At 47.8% G+C, this 20,000-nt stretch overlaps 1 protein-coding gene across 1 annotated transcript in view; it reads right to left on the reverse strand.

Moving 5' to 3' along the window:
- The window catches only part of myo3b (myosin IIIB), a gene marked incomplete at its 3' end in the record, with an annotated part of 495,246 nt that overhangs the window by 434,179 nt on the left and 41,067 nt on the right, over positions 1-20,000 (reverse strand). Inside the window, 1 exon segment of the mRNA XM_084314352.1 lies at positions 2,911-2,976. Coding sequence (XP_084170478.1) covers positions 2,911-2,976 — 66 coding nt within the window.

Below are 20,000 nucleotides of genomic sequence, written 5' to 3' on the forward strand. Positions count from 1 at the left end.
CAGACACACACACACATGTGCACACACACACACGCACGCACACACACACGTACGCACGCACACACACACACATACAGTATATGCACACGCACACACACAGACACATATGCACACAAGACATATTTGTATTTTGTATTTGTATTTTCTTTTTGTATTTGATGCTGAGACACACACACACTCTGACACACAGAGACACACACACACACATACACATGCAGACACATACACTCTGAGACACACACACACACACACATACAGACACATACTGTACACTCTGAGACACACACACACTCTGAGACACACACACAGACACACACACACACACACACACACACACACATACAGACAGACACACACACACATACAGACACATTCTCACACACACTCTGAGACACACACACACTCTGACACACACACACTCTGAGACACACACACTCTGAGACTGAGACACACACACTCTGAGACACACACACACACACTCTGAGACACACACACACACACACACACACACACACACACACACACACACACACACAGACAGAGCTCTGAAAGGCTCCACCAGCGGCCTGCACTGGGTGATAACATTGTGCAGCCTCCACAGTGTCCCCTGGTGGGCTGTGTTTGGAGAGATTAGTTCTGATATCATATCATACAATCCATTACTCCACATTACAGAGGGTTCAATCCAGAAACCACTCAACCACCAGCGCTGCGATTGGAACCATATATTATGGGAAGAACCATAAAAGCGGTGTTGGGCAGTAGAGCGCAAGCCTGGAGCAGAGCTCTGCGGAGCCCCTTTTCACTCTGTTGTCGCCGTCCAGCACGGTTGTGTTGGTAGTAGTAACAACAACAAATAAAATAAATAAATAAAAAAGACCCCAATTGACCTTATTCACATGGCGGCCATTTTGCTCTTATGTCATGCTCAGGTTTGGGATTGCTTTCCACCCGGTTCTCAGGGGGCGGGAATCCCAACCTTCGCATGACACACGTGTAAATTGTCACCATTTTTGCACCTTTGTCGTGCTCAGGTTGGGATTCCCACCACGGGGGGGGGGGAACCTGAGCATGTTCTCTTGGCTCTTATGTCATGTCACCCCACCCTGTTCCACCCCAGATGATGTTCCCCAAATGCAAAAGCGGCTGCCAATTTTGTCACGCTCAAGTTGGGATTCCAATCACAGGAACAAACCCGAGCGTGCTCTTATGTCATTCTCAGGTTGGGATTCCCATCCTGGATCATGTCTCTCAGGCATTGAGGGCATGAACGCACGTTAACCCTTTCAGGCGCGATTCGAATTCTGAGGCTTGAGCGCTCTAATGGTGATGATGTCACAGCGGCCATTGAAAGCCGCTGAGCGGTAAAATTCAAAGATGGAGGAAACCTCTCTGAAGCCTTTACACCCGAAAAGGGTTAACAGACAATTCACTAATAATATTCAATCCAATCACGCTGCTCGCAAATAACACTGAAGCAAGACAAAACCCACGACCCGACAAATAACCCCCCCCCCCCCCCCCCCCCCAAACAAATTCAATCTTTTTTTATTTTCTTTTTCATTATCGCTTGACCTCACATACATCTGCGTGGTAGATATTAGGGTTGTATATTTCTTTTTTCTTTTTTTTTAACCAACCAATTACACGTCACCGTTGACATTATTTGTTTAGCTCACACTGGGGAGGAAATTATATCTTATCTGGTACTTAGATTGGACTGATAAGTCGGGAGAATGAGAATCTTCCTCTGTGGCAGATTTACACTAATGAAAAGCAACGAAAGGGAAGATAAAAGGCTCGATAGAATCTGCCTGTTAAAATATCAATTTCCATCCCCCCTCAGTGTCTGAGTGTGCACCCCTGTACTGACAGGGATGCCACATGTTCCAACCATTACTTCAAAAACTGATTTAAAATAAATGGAATTATATTCATATAAATGTCTTTGTGTTATACATGTTTGTGCTATAACAGGTGACATCAGAGTGGTTTCTGTTGTTTTCAACAGCATTCAAATTCAAATAGAAGATTATTTCCATTGTCAATGTACACAAGGCAATTGAAATTAGTCTTTTTGCATATCCCTCCTAGAGCAGATTAGATGCAGTCCAGTGAAAACAACCAATCTAGATATTTTAAGATTCTATGCCGTACTTCCGCGCACTGCCAGATAGCCTGTGGGTGACGGAGAGATACACTTTCAATTTTTAGATGACAATCTCTCGATTACGATACAATTTAAAGCGAGTCTCTATCACAAACGGTTCCAAAGATGTTTAATGTTTTGCAAAGTAGTTACAAAGTAAACACATCCAAGAGGCATGTAACTAGCTAGTTAGCTATAGTTACAAACACATCCAAGGGGTGCATGTAGCTAGCTAGTTAGCTATAGTTACAAACACATCAAAGAGGCATGTAGCTAGCTAGTTAGCTATAGTTACAAACACATCCAAGGGGCGCATGTAGCTAGCTAGTTAGCTATAGTTACAAACACATCCAAGGGGCGCAACTTAAGTAGCTAGCTAGTTAGCTATAGTTACAAACACATCCAAGGGGCGCATGTAGCTAGCTAGTTAGCTATAGTTACAAACACATCCAAGGGGCGCAAGTAGCTAGCTAGTTAGCTATAGTTACAAACACATCCAAGGGGCGCATGTAGCTAGCTAGTTAGCTATAGTTACAAACACATCCAAGAGGCATGTAGCTAGCTAGTTAGCTATAGTTACAAACACATCCAAGGGGCGCATGTAGCTAGTTAACTAACTATAGTTACAGACCCCAACCCCCACAAGAAACATGGATTTGGAACAAATGACTGTAAAATATATTTGTTTACTGAGGTAAGACAGTGAACGGACAGAGAAAAGAGCAGAGAGGACAGCCAGGTGGAGGTGAGGAGACACTTACTGGCCAATGAAGTGGCAGAAGCTCCGGCACCACTGGTCCGGACAGCGTAACGTCGGGGACGGGTTTCTGAAACAAACACACAACACAACAAACAAACAAAATCATCTCTCAGACCTCAGTCAGTGTAACAGGGATGCAATGTTACTGATACTGCCGTCGGATATCAGGCCAATGTCAGATTAAAACAAGGTTTCAGTATCAGAGAATTGTCCGGATGGTAAAATCCAATTGGGACAAGCCGGTGAGGTGCCAGGTCTGTGGTCCCGGCACAAATTATTTAGTGAGTTTTTCCTTACCTTCACGTGGGGTATGTCTGGGAGTGTTGCATTCATTTATTTAATTTTTTTTTACATTTCTTGGACTTCATGGTGTTTTTGTTTTGTTCTTGATTTATTGTGATGTTTCTTCTTGACTTGTTTAAAGAAGACATGTGTCCGGCCCCATGGGGACATTAACGTGTGTTGTCGGGCCTTACAAATACATTTTATTTTATTTTATTATTTATTATTATATCATTTAAGTCTGCGGTCCCAGGACAAAGTGGTAAGGTAAGGTAAGGTCTGGTAAGGTAAGGTAAGGTCTGGTAAGGTAAGGTAAGGTACTGTAAGGTAAGGTAAGGTAAGGTACTGTAAGGTAAGGTACTGTAAGGTAAGGTAAGGTAGGGTAAGGGAAGGTCTGGTAAGGTAATGTACTGTAAGGTAAGGTAAGGTAAGGTAAGGTCTGGTAAGGTCTGGTAAGGTAAGATAAGGTAATGTACTGTAAGGTAAGGTAAGGTAAGGTCTGGTAAGATCTGGTAAGGTAAGGTAAGGTCTGGTAAGGTCTGGTAAGGTAAGGTAAGGTATGGTAAGGTAAGGTAAGGTCTGGTAAGGTCTGGTAAGGTAAGGTAAGGTAAGGTCTGGTAAGGTCTGGTAAGGTAAGGTAAGGTAAGGTCTGGTAAGGTAAGGTCTGGTAAGGTAAAGTAAGGTCTGGTAAGGTCTGGTAAGGTAAGGTAAGGTCTGGTAAGGTCTGGTAAGGTAAGGTCTGGTAAGGTAAGGTAAGGTCTGGTAAGGTAAGGTATGGTAAGGTAAGGTAAGGTCTGGTAAGGTCTGGTAAGGTAAGGTAAGGTCTGGTAAGGTAAGGTAAGGTCTGGTAAGGTAAGGTCTGGTAAGGTAAGGTAAGGTCTGGTAAGGTCTGGTAAGGTAAGGTAAGGTCTGGTAAGGTAAGGTCTGGTAAGGTAAGGTAAGGTCTGGTAAGGTCTGGTAAGGTAAGGTCTGGTAAGGTAAGGTAAGGTCTGGTAAGGTAAGGTCTGACGCAGCAGCCCAGAGAAGACGGTGACTTAATGATAACCGTTCCTTCCCCCGTGGGTCTGACAGGAAGCGTTTGCCAGACGAGAGGCTACAGTTATGGGAGCCAGTTATACGTCTGTCAGTAGTGTTTACAGGGCCATCTATAATCAGCTGAGCACCTTTTAAGTACTGTAGTGAGCGCGGATGATGTCAGGGATGATGTCAGGGAAACAGAAGCACACAGAGAGAGCATCAGGGCGGAGCTGAGCAGGGAACCAACATCGGCACCAGCAGCTGACGGAGGGTTAACATCACAGCGTCACGGTTTATTTACGGTCTTCGTCAAGTAAATGTGGAGAGAGGAGGTTTCTATACATTGTCAATTCACTTAAAGGCCCAATCCGTAATCCGTTTACACTGTTAAATATATTCGGTCTTTCTACCCTGCCCATACCTGTACCTCCCCTCCCCCATGCTGCTACAGTATGACGCACAAATTATATATTTTTTTCTTTTTTTTTTTCTCTTTTTTTTCTTATCTTTCTTCCCCTCTTTTTCCCGATTTTTCTCCCATCCCACCCTTCCTGGTTGTTGCGCACTTTCCCCTACTGTTGGTCCAGGAGACCGGAGACTGTCACATGCTTTCCTCCGACGCATGTGCAGCCTGCCGGCAGGCCAGCCTGGCCGCGCAGATTATCACCGGGGAGAGTGTAGCGTGTGGTAGGCCGCACTATCTCTCCCTAGATCCTACCCTTGCTGAGCAGGCGCCCCGACCAAACTGTAGGGGTCGCTGTCCACAACGCCCAGGACCCACCCTTCAGCTTTCCCACCCTCTAATACTGCCAATCGTATTAGTGTGAGCGGCCAGCCAAGCTGATAGCAACGCCGGGAGCTGGATTCGAACAGGCGAATCCAGCTTTTCCGGCATTGGTAACAAACACAATCTCCGCTACGCCACCTGACCGCTCAACCACAAATGATATCTTAATCCAAACATAAACGAATGGGGACCCACAACCAGAGGAAAAATATAAGGAATGAGAGACATAATTTCATTCTGTTGTTGACTGACTCAGCAATTGATAGAAGACCACACACACACACACACACGCACGCACATACACACACACACACACACACACACACACACACACACACACACACACACACATAGTGAAGTTTGCGGATGACACAGTGGTGGTGGGGCTGATCTCGGACAACGACGAGAAGGCCTACCGGGAGGAGGTTGAGGTACTGGAACGCTGGTGCCAGGACAACAGCCTGCTCCTGAACATTGGTAAAACTAAGGAGCTGATCGTGGATTATAGGAGAGGACAGCAGGAGACACACACACCACTGAGGATAAACGGGGCTACCGTGGACAGGGTGAGCAGCTTTAAGTACCTGGGGGTCCACATCTCAGAGGATCTGACATGGTCAACACACATAGACTCAGTCGTAAAAAAGGCGAAGCAGCGCCTCTACCACCTGAGACAGTTAAGGAAGTTCAGAGTATCTGGGAAGATACTCCAGTCCTTCTACTCCGGAGCTGTAGAGAGCATCTTGACTGGAAACATCACTGCCTGGTATGGAAACAGCACGGCACAGGACAAGAAGGCCCTACAGAGAGTGGTGCGCTCAGCCGAGCGTACCACGGGTATTGCACTACCACCCCTGCAGGTTCTATACAACAAGAGGTGCAAATCCAGAGCCTGCAGAATAATGAAAGACCCACACCACCCCAGCCTGTTCATGCTGCTGAGGTCAGGCAGACCTGCGAACCCCAGCTACTAGGACAGAGAGGCTTCGGCTCAGCTTCTTCCCCCAGGCCATCAGAGCCTTGAACACTGATCTCTCCACACACAAGCACACATGAGCACACACACGACACACACACTGTACACGCTCACACACTAGCAGCCACTTTAACATGAGCAAGCACACATTCATGCTGCACACGCCCACACGTATGGCCACTAAGGAAAGGTCACTTTAAAAATAGTATAGCATAACCTGAGATTGTATAAAATAGCAATGTACAGAAAGACCCAGTGCCTCATCCGTAGCTAACAGTGTATTGCACTACCACAGGACCTAGCATGTCCTTCATGCTCTGTAAATAACTTATGTACAAATACCGATATGCCCTACTATGTTACTTGTTTATTGCACAATGTTGTTTTATTGGATTCTATTATATGTTGTTACTACTGTATTGCACATCGTTGCGGGCAAGACCACCCGCATTTCATTGTATACTTGTATGCCGTGACAAATAAAACTCTTGACTTGACTTGACTTGACTAGGGATGGGCGTGAGTAATCGATCGATTACTCGCAGCTATGAGAAAAAATGTATGATTTTTTTTTTTTTACATATTTGTTTCACATGTATGTGTAAGATTATAACTGTTTGTTGGTTTCATTAAACATATATGTGAATGAACTAAATTAAGTTTTAATAAAAAAATTATAATAATAATATTCAAAAAAGAAAAAAGATTTTAGTTATTTTCCCCTCCACGAGTAATACACAATCACTTGAGTATTAGCATGCGATCAATGGATCTGGATTTTTCTTAAAAATGCCCATCCCTAGTCACTACTGTAGTCTCCAGTTCCTAACACTCACCTTGATGTCACTACTGTAGTGACTTATCAATTGCAAACGCTTCAAGGACAAAACTAACCCCCGTCCTTAACCAGCTATAGCATACAGTAGGCTAATTACCACTGGACAGCTGTTTCAATCGCAAATCACCATGTGGCACCATTGATGTTTCTACACCAGAAGATGTGTTAGGAACTGAAGGGACTACTCTACATTTAAATAATACACCCACGCCTCTCTGAATATGAACCATAAACAAACAAACACAACAGAACGTTTTAAAACTATACATACTAGAGGAAATACTCTATTTTTGTTTATCATTACAACATCCAGAGCCAAGCCAGATGTGGTTATCCACACTAAATCAGATAAGATATTCCTTTATTGATACCCTTGGGGAAATTCCGGCATCATAGCAGCATGGGGGAGGGGAGGTACGGTCGTTATTGAAAATAAGAACTTGTTCTTAATTAACCAGCCTATTCAAATAAAGGTTTGATACACAAGGTGCCCTAACTGGCATGATATACGTCATACGACGTAGTCCGTAGAGGTTTTTGGTGGTTAAGAGTCTCGAGACTTGACAACCTATTTGAACCCATCTTCCTGTGTGTGTGTGTGTGTGTGTGTGTGTGTGTGTGTGTGTGTGTGTGTGTGTGTGTGTGTGTGTGTGTGTGTGTGTGTGTGTGTGTGTGTGTGTGCGTGCGTGCGTGTGTGTGTGTCTGTGTGTGTAAATAGGGATGGGGGGGGGGGGGGTGGGAGCTTACAAAATCTGTAATTCTTTCTCCAGCGTTAAGTTATATAGTTAAGTCTTTGATAAGGATTGAGGCAGGCAATCCTTTCTGAAGTGCAGATCAAAGCCAGTAACTGACTGCTTCAATGCAAACCCTCATCACAGCCTGGAGCCGCGCGCGCGCCCTCTCTCCTTGATGCCGCGGCAACACACTGCTCAGACGCGTTACAAAGTCAATACGCCAGCGCTGATAATACTGTCAAGTACCCCCACTCATTGTGCTTGAGCAAACGGCGGGCGTCTTTCTCTCTCCTTTATTCTTCTTCTATTCCAATATTTGTGAGAATACTGGCTGATAGTGTAAACACAAAAATGGCTTATTCAAATCCAGGTCGTCGAGGAGACGCTCGTCAAAGTGGATCGAGGTGAAATTGGAGCCGGGCTGTCACAACAGCGCTTCGAGTCTTTCACTAAGCCACGAGGAGAGGGGGGGGGGGGGGGGAATAAAAAAAATTTCCCCGTGTTCTGAATGGATATAGTACTTCGTATTAGAATTCATAATTCTTCCAGACGCTTAAAAGCATTCAGATAATTCATACACACACACACGCACGCACACACACACACACACACACACACACACACACACACACACACACACACACACACATACACACATACACACACACACACACACACACACACACACACACACACACACACACACACACACACACACACACGCACACACACACGACCGATTTCCTAGGTATAGTTCTAAAGTTGTAGGTTATTACTCTGTGGCTCAATAGTGTCTCAGCGAGAGTCACCGCGTGTCCTCGTCCTGTACGCGTGAACACTTAAGGTAACTAACTTGCGTTCAGTGTTTCTCTGATTGGCCACGACGCCCACGTGACGGCACGCTAGCACGCCCCCTTATCCACGCCTGCCGCTCTGTGTGTTGCAGCGTGCGGCAGAGCGGCAGAGGTCTCGCCTTCCTCAATTTATACGCATGGAAGTAGAGGTCTCGCCTTCCTCAATTTATACGCATGGAAGTATTGACTACGCCGTAACGAATCATTAAAAAAAGATACCGTTAACTGGAATATGTTGTGCCTTTACACATATGTTGGATTATGTAATTGGTTTGTCATGACAAACAAATAAAAAAAATCGCGAATTACCCGGTGGCTACAACAACACACAGTGACTGCATGTAGTCACTGTGTGTTGTTGTAACCACCGGGTACATCGCGATTTTTTTATTTGTTTGTCATGACAAACCAATTACATAATCCAACATATGTGTAAAGGCACATATGTAAAGGTGTCCGTTTTGAAGACAAAATGGGCCAGTTGATCTGCAGTTTGAACGGATCCCCCCAGTGACAACAATAAAGCATTATTTAAAACCTTCTTTTTTTTTTTACCTGAATTTACCTTAATTATTGTAACTTATTACATGGCGTTTTCACATTCGCCGAAATGCTTGATTGTGATTGGTCAATAGCCCCTGACAGCGGTGAATTATTTTTCGATAACTGACCGCTGCCATGGGCAACGCGCAATAATCACCTGTGATTATTGCTTTTCGCAGCTGAAGCAATCAAGCCCACTGACACACACTGGATCAGTGCAATCAGACACACCTGCCGGCTGCCGGCGATAATAATAATCACTTTATTTGGGCTGACAGAGCCACAGAACAACTGCGTCTGCATTTGATCTCGTCTTGTCGATGGTGTAAAATGAATTAGGTATATTGTTAGTAAGTTAGCCATGTAATAAGCGGGATAATGTATAGCCTATACTCGGTCATTGTCGCAAAATAATAACACCTCTGTATTCTAAACTCCGCGTCGGTCAATTATTTTGCGACAATGACCTCGTCATTATCCCTTACGTATAATATAACTGATATAGAGCATACAGACCCTCATCTGCACCTTAGATTACACTGTTTACTTGCTCATATACTTATATTCAGATTATATTGTTTATACTGCTTATTTTTATCTGTACTATAATTGTATTTCCTATGTCTTTCTACCATTACCCTGCCCATACCTGTACCTCCCCTCCCCCTCCCCCATGCTGCTATGACGCCAAAAATCAATAAAGGAATATCTTATATTATCTTATCTAAATTCATAAAACACCATATGCTATACTTCTCTCAGCAAACAGGCACAATTACCAGGAAACAAGATAAATACTTGTCCCTGTCTGTCTGTCTGTCTGTCTGTCTGTCTGTCTGTCTGTCTGTCTGTCTGTCTGTCTGTCTGTCTGGGTTCTGTCTGTCTGTCTGTCTGTCTGTCTGTCTGTCTGTCTGTCTGTCTGTCTGTCTGTCTGTCTGTCTGTCTGTCTGTCTGTCTGTCTGTCTGTCTGTCTGTCTGTCTGTCTGTCTGTCTGGGTTCTGTCTGTCTGTCTGTCTGTCTGTCTGTCTGTCTGTCTGTCTGTCTGTCTGTCTGTCTGTCTGTCTGTCTGTCTGTCTGTCTGTCTGTCTGTCTGTCTGTCTGGGTGCTGTCTGTCTGTCTGTCTGTCTGTCTGTCTGGGACAGAGTCATGTTAAAACACACCATCAAGTGGGCGTTCAGGTGGCGTAGCGGAGATATGCTCAGACTGAACATAGTGCACAATATTATAAACCAAAGATCCCCTAGATACCTCCAGAACTACTTCACCCCGGTCAATGAATCCCACAACCACAGAACTAGAGCAAGCATAGCAAACCTGAAGCCTGCTTCTTTCCGATCCAAACTGGGCCAGTGCTCTCTTACTTTCTCTGGAGCCCAGGATTGGAACAAGCTGCCTATCCCCATCAAGCAGAGCTCGAGCCTCCACAGCCTCAAGAGAAGCGTCAGGAAGTGGCTCATGGACAGAATAGAGGAATAGCCCCCTATAGTTTGAATGGGTTTCCAACCAGTTTTTAGTTATTGTGGGTATACAATTTTAGCGATAGGTTAGTCTTATAATATTTTAAATGTATGTGTTTTGTGTTATTGTAGTGTTTTTGTTGTGGCCTAACAGCCCTGGGACCATGACGGAAATAAGGGTTTACTCTTTCTCATGTTATCCTTTGGATCCTTGTTGTGTGTTTTTTAATCCATCAATAAAATCAATCAATCAATCAATCAGTCACCAACGCAGGAGATGCTGGGTTCGAGCCCAGCTCTCGACGTTGCTACCAGCTTGGCTGGTCGTTCATACTAATACAATTGGCAGTGTTAGGGGGTGGGAAGCTGGTGGGTGGGAATCTGGCGTTGTGGACAGCGACGCCTACAGGTCAGGTCTCGGCGCTTGCTCAGAGGGGGCAGGACTTGGTGGAGATAGCGTGCCCTCCCACGCGTTACACTTCACCAATGAGAGTCCTCGCTGCCAAGTGAGAAGACGTCACTGCATGGCAGTCGCCGCACGTATCGGAGGAGTCGGCTTCGGGACGCCCTTGTACCGACTCGTAGGAGAACATGCAGCCAGGTAGGGGGGGGGGGGGGGGGGGAATTGGCACGGCGACTAAATTGGGGCAGGGAGAAAAACTGAAAAATTGGAGAAAGAGAAATAAAAAATAAATAAATAAAACACTATCAAGTGGGGACCCGGCCTGAGACAGCCCTGACCCATTTTGGGCCCTGTCCCATGGTTTAAGAAACCCTGATGTACAGAAGATAGAACAGGATAGAACTATACTGCCCTTTTAAAAAATTCTGTTAAAAGTGAAACTGACCTTCTCAATATCTGTTTTATCTCGTGACAAACTTTCAGAGTTCAATCTCGCTCTGTTTCAGAGAAAAAGGGTCTAAAGAATTGCAGTAACTACAAAATCACTGGACAGTCAAAGAACTTTAAAGCCATTTTTCTCAGTTTCACTGTTTGCGAGGTTACTGCGGTTCGCTCCTGCAGGCCAGTGTACAGATATATCATCACGGTAAATGGACCGTGTTTATAAAGCGCTTTACGACATATGCCTCACATCCACCCACTCACACACACACGGACGGCGGAGGTGACCATGCAAGGTGCCAACCTGCTCATCGGGAGCAGTTAGGGGCTAACCCTTTCACTGCCGCACTACCAAACGGTTAACCCTTTCACTGCCACACAACATCAGGTTAACCCTTTCACTGCCACACTACAGAAGGTTAAACCTTTACTATCGCACTACCGACGGTAACCATCGGTAGTGTGATAGTAAAGGGTTAACCTTCTGTAGTGTGGCAGTGAAAGGGTTAAGTGTCTTGCTCAAGGACAATTCGACACGCTGCCCGGGAGGAGCCCGGAATCGAACCGGGAACCTTCAGATTACCAGACGACCAGCTCTATCATCTATCATCATATGTAGCCAGACGGCTCAGAGAGCAGTGGGCCGTATTTGTCCAGCTAATATCACCCATTCATTAAATACGCAACTCACCGTTAAGAATCTGACCAGGATTTATATTTCCCAGTACTGTACTGACTAATAGGCTACCAGTTTCAGATGAAAAGGTGGACTTTAGTGTGTAATCTCTCTTTAACCCTTTCACTACAACACTACCAGAAGGTTAACCCTTTCACTACCACACTACAGAAGGTTAACCTTTTCACTACCACACTACCAGAAGGTTAACCCTTTCACTACCACACTACAGAAGGTTCTATGACGTTAATGGATTGCTCAGCACCTGTTCTGCACTGTACTTCACTTTGTGCACGAGCACTGAATAAAAAATTCCACCATGTACGTTTACCTCCCAACATCCGTCTGACCACACCCCCTTCCGCTTACCTTCATAAGCAGGTGTGTGGCCACCTACTCGCCTCCTTCTTCACTTTCACCACAAGGAAGTGCCTTCGGTAGATCCCCACTTGACGAGGTTGTTAGCTGAAGAAAGTTGAGACGTGTTTACATTGTGCTTATTTTTTTCTTCTCTCATAAATATTCGATAGAAAAAGATAAGTCATAATGTCTACTTCGGAGAGTCGCAGAGCCACTCTCCACCAGCGGTTCTCCATTTCCGCCTCCGTCGTGCATTCTGGTGCGGGGCTGTTGCCTCTCTCGTGGTTGGCAGCCACGCCCGGTAGGCGTCCGATGGGTAGTTTGCCTCTCCAAAGAGCTGGTGCACCGGTGCCGTCGCTTCTGCGATGGCCTGGTCATGGCTCTGGTTCCTCTGCTTCCAGGGAATCGTCCGCTGTTGAGCGGCCGGTTCCTTTGGTTCCGGAGGATTTGAGACGCAAACTTTTTGCGTCTGCTCGCTCCCGTCGCAAGATGGTGGCTTGCAGACGCGAACGGCCTGGGTTTGGTGAATTGCTGGAGCCCGATGAGGATGCGTCGGTCTCTACCTGCCCGATGGAAACAGAGGATTACATGGTGGAGGCAGACGGGTTCTTATTCGAAGGCCCGGTGGAGACATGTATCCCGCCCGTCCAGGTAACACTGGAGGGGGGTGAGGGGTCTCCTTGGGGCGCCTTGTTTGAGGATGTCGGGGAAGACCCTCTGACTCGTCGGCAGGATGCCCTACTATCAGCCACATCAGAATGTGGCTCCTTGACCAGTCGTAGCCTGCTGCATGTGAGGGATGCGGCGTTGTCTACCCATTTTTCCCCTCAATGGGGGCCTATGTTCGTCGGGGCCAGGTGGTGTCCCACATCATTGGCCTCACCCCCGCCTACGTGCCAGTCACGCGGGTGGCGGGTTTGTTCGACGGTATGAGAGAGGGCGTGCCACAGCTTGATAGGCCGATGGCCGCTCTCCTCTGTCCGGAGGTGGTGTGGGAGCCGTTACGCAAGCCGGTTCCTCAAGGGAAATCGGCGAGGCGGTTGGCTTATTGGAGCGACCAGTCATTTGGAACGCAATCTCTGGCTGCCGCGTCTAACGCCGCGCAGCTGGCAAGATTTATGTCCGGGATGTTGACGGGCGGCATGGAGCTGGGTGATGTCCAACATGACCAGCTCACCCAGGCGGCAGGAGCTGTCCTGCATCTGACTCAGCTGCAGGCCATATCCGCTGGGAAAGTGCGCGCCCTGGCGACTCTGATCCAGCGCCACCTTTGGCTGGAGCAGGCCGGTGTGCCGGAGAAGAAGAGAGCCCCTCTTCTAACGGCACCCCTCTCCGACGCTGGACTGTTCGGGAAGGCCCTGCATGTGATGACCTCGACGTGCAGAGAAATGCAGGAGGAGCGCTCCGTGCTTCAGCCTCATTTTCCCCCTCCCGACATCGCTGGTGGAGTCAGACGGCTGCCACGTCGTCGAGCTTCCTCCGCCGTGACTGCTGCTGCTACCACCGCCACTGCTGGCCCTTCGAAGAAGGCCAGGAGGAGAGAGGGCGCCGCTGCTGCAGCCGGCCCATCCACGCCTGGAGGAGACGGTAGGGATCGTCGTGACCAGCCGCCGATTGTCTACCGTCCCTCCGGGGCTTCCCGGGGTGGCAAATCCCGAGCGGCTCGAGGCGGCCGGCGCCGCTAGGCAGTGACTTTTTTCCACTGTGGTCCCCTCTGTTAATTCCCTCCCCGGCCTCTCATATAATTTGTTCAAAAATAAAAAGTCCCCTCTGAAGGGGGACTGTATTTTTTGTTAAACAAACTGTGTGTTTCTTCACCAAAACATATGATGAGGTTGCAAAGTGTGAATCTTCACTAGTATACATTGATAGAAGGGTTGAGTTCGTGTTATGAGCATGCAGGTAGAGGCTGGTTGTATGGTCTGTTGCTTACACAAGTAATATTGAGCTACAACACTGTTGTGTTAGTTGCAGTAATGCTCGTATACACACGTTCCACGGCCTAGCCGTTCGCTCTCTCTATCAGTGTCTTTTCTATGTACAACATGGGATGCGGGTGTAGGATTCACACACACGCACACACGACTTGGTTTTGTTGTAAACCATGTTCACAGTTCTGTGGGTAGCATGCATTGTATTAGCTTGCGCTATTCATTAGCATTCTACCAAAGGTATCATATGCTACAGTTGTTATTGTGTGCAGGGGGAAGGGTTTGTGAGGGGGGTGCCGAATAAACCCCTCCTTCCCTCTTCTGATTGGTCAGGGGGTTTTACTCGTCTCCTGTTAGGCCAGTCGGGGCCAAGCCGTTAGGCGACTTGGCAGGGAGGGGGGGGGGGGGGGGGGAAGGGTTACCCTGACTCTGCTCCTATTAAAAACAGGCGTTGAGTGTTGGGTTTCCCCCCGTCATAGCATACGTCACTACGCACGTTGCTGTTGACGATGGCTTCCGTGAGTTCGATCTTTAGGTACGATCTGTTGATGTCAAAGTGTCGGGATAGAACGTAGGACTCTACGTTCGATTTTATGTGTAACTTGAGTCGGTTGGTCACATGACTCATAGTTACCATGGCTTTTTCATTCTACGACTCACGTGGGAAGGCTCTCTGGGAAATTCAGTCTGAAATCCTCTGTGATAGGGGTGACTGGATGTAAAAATGTAAACAGTTTTTACCCCCGGCTGTGTCGAATGGGATTCATGTCTGTTGGTGCTTCCTTCTTTTTTATAAAAGAATAGGTATAGGAAGCACCACACCCCTCTTGTCGTTTCCCCTGGGCGCCTTGGGGATTCACTGAAAGGTCTAAATAGCCTGTTCATTGATGTGGTTGTGTCCCGACGCATGCATAGTGCTAGCTCGGGTTGTTCTGTTACAGATCATGCGGATAGCTAGTACGCCTTGGTTGCTTGTGGTTAAAACAGCGTTTTTATAAAGCAACTGGGATGGAGGATTTTCCTCTTCCGACAACCTGTTACTGGTTCTCGACGGATTCTCGTTCATATCTGGGGGATGATAACGGAATGGTTCTGAACATATGTAGAGGGGTCTCACGCCCTTGGGGTGGGCCACCGAGTGCGGTTCACACCGGAAGACTGGGTGGCGCCCTCTTTTCATATCTGCCCCTTCTCCTGGAGTAGGCATGTCGGCGTGGTTAGGGCACAAGACTGGTTCTGGTCGCACTGGTCCAGGTCAGTTAACCCGTTTGTCTGCCGGGGATGCAGATCTGCTGTTCTGGTACCCTGAGGGACTTGGGCTTTTTTACAGGGGGAAAAAAGGCTGGGTCGGCCCGGGGCGTTACGAGGTTAGGCGTTATGGAGATCCTTGTTGGGTACTTTGTACCTGGCACTATCATGGGGGCTGGTTCTCCTTTTTTCTTCGCTCCTCTCTCACGCATGGCGAAGAGAGGGCTGTTGGGGTGGTCTTTGGACCTCCTCTGGTAACCCTGTGTACTTCCCGAGCCGCCGGGCCCGGTCCAAAGTAAAGTTTCGTTGATACCGTAGGCCTGGGATAACCCTTTTTTCTGAGGGGTTATAGGAACAACCGGTACCAAGAGGGTGGTTGATTCTCTGGTATGTTGGAGCAGTGTCAACTCCCGGGTTACCCGGTTGAGTGTGCCCCTGCACGTTCATGACGTCTGCCTATCATGTCAGCCTTCTCTGCCTCGACCCCTCTGGGTGTTTTTTTTTTAATTGAGGCTTTGTCATGCACCAATGCCAGCATACGCCCCTTCCGCCGGGGGGGCTGTTTTCAGCTGACTCCTTTGGCGCCTGTCTCGTCCACAGTGCTCCAGGCACTGTTGCCTGGTTTCCCCGGTATGCTGCCTGCTTCCGTTGGTTAACCTTTTTTGTGTGCTTACGGCCATGCTGACTGCCTGTTCTGCAGGGTCAGTGTGCCAGGCGGTGTGCTATTGGGGGGCAAGGGCCCGCTCTTGGAGGGGCCTTATCCGAATACGCTGGCGATGTGGGGGGTGGTGTCACTAAGTGACCGCCTGGTGGGGTCTTGATGCCTGGCGTCATTGACCTCTCCGGGCCCCCGTTCCAGGAGGTCCAGTCCCTTCAGTGGGTCTGGGTCTTCCTTCGCGCTCCGCTGCTACAGCCTTGCCACGGGGTTGGGTTTGCTCTTAAACCCCGTGATTTCTGGGGGCAGTAACAAGGTTGTTCCTTCCGTTCGTTCCCGGGTGGCATGCGGGTTGTGCGTGTGTGTAGTCGTGGGGTCAAGCCACGGTCCGCTCACCCTGTGCATTGAGTTGCTTGAGTGCCTCTTCGCACGGTCGGATCCGTCGCCCTCCCGTGAACCTCCAATAGGGGGGGTATCCTCCATTAGGGAGGGTCGGGGGGGCTCGGTCTTCCCCGGTCTGATGGTTGTGGGGGGCCTCAGCGGGGTACATTTGTCGGGCTATGGCTCCCGCTCAGCCCCTGTTGCAGAACAGGTGCTGAGCAATCCATTAACGTCATAGAACAAAGGGTTATGTATATAACCCAGTTCTATGAGTTAAATGGTGCGCTCAGCACCTGGACGCCGCTGTGGCCCTTGATCTCACCTTGTGGTGAATGTTTGGGAAGGAGGCGAGTAGGTGGCCACACACCTGCTTATGAAGGTAAGCGGAAGGGGGTGTGGTCAGACGAATGTTGGGAGGTAAAGGTACATGGTGGAATTTTTTATTCAGTGCTCGTGCACGAAGTGAAGTACAGTGCAGAACAGGTGCTGAGCGCACCATTTAACTCATAGAACTGGGTTATATACATAACCCTTCGTTAACCCTTTCACTACCACACTACCAGAAGGTTAACCCTTTCACTACCACACTACAGAATGTTAACCTTTTCACTACCACACTACAGATGGTTAACCCTTTCACTACCACACTACAGACGGTTAACCTGTCACTACTACACTAAAGAAGGTTAATCCTTTCACTACCACACTACAGAAGGTTCACTACCACACTACAGACGGTTAACCTTTCACTACCACACTACAGAAGGTTAACCCTTTCACTACCACACTACAGAAGGTTAACCCTTTCACTACCACACTACAGCAGGTTAACCCTTTCACTACCACACTACAGACGGTTAACCTTTCACTACCACACTAAAGAAGGTTAACCCTTTCACTACCACACTACAGAAGGTTCACTACCACACTACAGACGGTTAACCTTTCACTACCACACTACAGAAGGTTCTATATCATACTGGCTGCCGCTCAGCGTCATCTGCACTAACCTCACTTCGTGCACATGCACTGAATAAAAATCCACAATGTACCTTTACATACCAACATCCGTCTGGCCACACCCCTATCCGCTACCTTCATAAGCAGGTGTGTGGTCACCTACTCGCCTCCTTCTTCACTTTCACCACAAGGAAGTGCCTGTTGTATACATCACTTGACGAGGTTGTTAAGCTGAAGAAAGTTGAGAGGAAAACAGAAGACGGGAAGATACGTTGACATTATATCTTTATTTTCTCTCTCACTATTTTCGAGAAAATACGGCGATATTGTCTTCGTCACTGGAGTGTCTGGAAGATGATGATCATTCTGACCTCCACCGGCTTTTTCGTATTAGGGGCTCGCGCCGCTGATATACTCCCCAACTGCAGTCCTCCTTGCTGCGGCTGGATAGGTATTGAACCTCCGGTTATACAGCTGGACTGTGGGAGGCACCGGCTGTTGTGAGAAGCCGGTTTGCTTCCGTGCTGGGTGAGTACTGTTTTGCTTGCGAGCGCTAGTTGTCTGTTAACGCTATGGGGGTTAGCTGACCATTTTTACAAAGGCCTTCCCCGGATTGGGGTCCTCTGCTCGGCTTCTTAAGCGGCGGACGGAGGATCTTGGTCTGACGCCCATGATGGTCAACCTAGTGGGCCGCGACCAAGACCTGGTTGAACCCGGGATTCTCTGGACGAGCGGATGCTTCTCTGTCCCGTGCAGGCCCCATCTTTCACATGAATGTGGAAGTACACCCTAAGGCACGAGGAAAAGTGGGCATGGATCTTCGTTATTGGGAGTTCCATGCTCAAGTCGGCTGCAGCCCATACGGGAATTGTGCCGGCTCCGCTGTATGTCTGGTAAATCACAGTTGAAAACTGTGTTTGACATTTCTTTTTCTCTTCCCTCTTAGGATGGGGAGGGACTCAGGCGGCGGCCTGTCTGAAGTGTGGCTTATTATGTTGTTGTGTACAGTTCAGGTGATAGCTGTTAGCTGCGGCGCTAGCTTGTTGTGTTCACTAGGCTAGTAAACGTTAGCTTGTTGCTATCAGTCGGACGGCTGTTAGCTTAATGCTACACTGTTGAACGTTACTGTGACTATAACATGCCTTAAACACTCTGACTACGACGTCATCTTTGACAGAGGATGTTAGTCGACCCTACACCCGGGTGCCATGCCAGCGAGGACTTCGTCAACATGGAGAATGGCGGCTCGGTGGCATAGCGGACATACCCTTGTCACCAAAGCAGGAGATGCTGGGTTCGACTCGGTGTCCCGTTGACCAGTGTTGCAGTCCTCTCGGCCTGCGCTCAGGGTGAAGGTAGGAGTCCTGACCGGACTTTAAACACTTCTTCTTTTCTTCCCTTCTAAATGTTTTGTAATAATGATGTTTCCAAAACATGTGTTGCTGCAATACATTGAGGATACGACGCGTGTTGTGTGTGAATTGTCTTGTCACTGGTATAGCTTCTCTCTCCATAGAAAATCGGCGCTGCTTTTTACATGTGTAAAGATTAACTGGTTAGTTGTGATGAGAACATGTGTGTTCATGTAACGTTTATAAACGTGGGTGAACTCACAACTAAGAGGGTTAGTTAACCTGTGAAGCTATGCTTAGTGACATGTGATTGAGGAATGAATCTTTTTCTCAGCCTGTGATGACAATGAACAGCATGTTCACATATTAACAGGACTAGCTGTTCAACCTGGTCGTATCAAGGGTAAGATAGGAGGGGTGACCGCCCGGTTTCCCTGGGGCTTCCCCCCCCTCCTCTCAGACATGTTGTTTACAATATATTGTGTCACTGTGTTTGTGGGGATACGATGTAACCCTCAGCTTAAGTTACTGGGGTTGTGCTTCCACTTGAGAAACTATTTTTTCCTAAAGAAAAGGTTGTTTGGTCACTTATCATGTGTGCTTAGCAAGGTCTGTGGCCAATACATAATCGAGGACTTGTGTCTTCTCTCGTTATGAAAAACGGCGTTCCTCTGTAGTAAGAGTGTACTTTTGCCATTTTTTGTTGTGATGAAGGGTTGTGTGTGTCGTTGTGATCTACAACTGGGTTAGGTTTGGCCCACAGAAGCACATGTGTAAGTCTGGACTGGGGCTCTTAAAGGGGCCCTCTCTGTTCTGTGTTTTTTCCTTAGTAAAACTCAGATAGCAGGTTAGCACATGAGCTATGTGAAGCTGTTAGATGCTTCATGTAGCATGCTATGACTGGGTCATGCTCTACTTTGTCATTACATCGTATCAGGGGTGAGGGGTCGTAAAGGGGTGAACTGGCAATCCTTTCCTCCCCTTTTCTGATTGGTCAGGGGTTAAAACCCCCTGTCCTTCAGGGTTCCTGTGACGTTGCTGTTCGGCACGGTACAGGGTAGGGGGGGGGGGGGAGTTTCCTGGTCCCACGCCCTGAAAAATTGGGCGTGTGCACCGCGGAAATTCCCCCGCCATAGAGTACGTCACTGAGCGCGTCTCTATTGGTAAGACTTCCGTGAGTTGTTCAGGTTCCATGT

This window comes from Notolepis coatsorum (assembly GCF_963971535.1).
Source record: "Notolepis coatsorum genome assembly, chromosome: 5".
In the NCBI taxonomy this organism is placed as follows: domain Eukaryota; kingdom Metazoa; phylum Chordata; class Actinopteri; order Aulopiformes; family Paralepididae; genus Notolepis; species Notolepis coatsorum.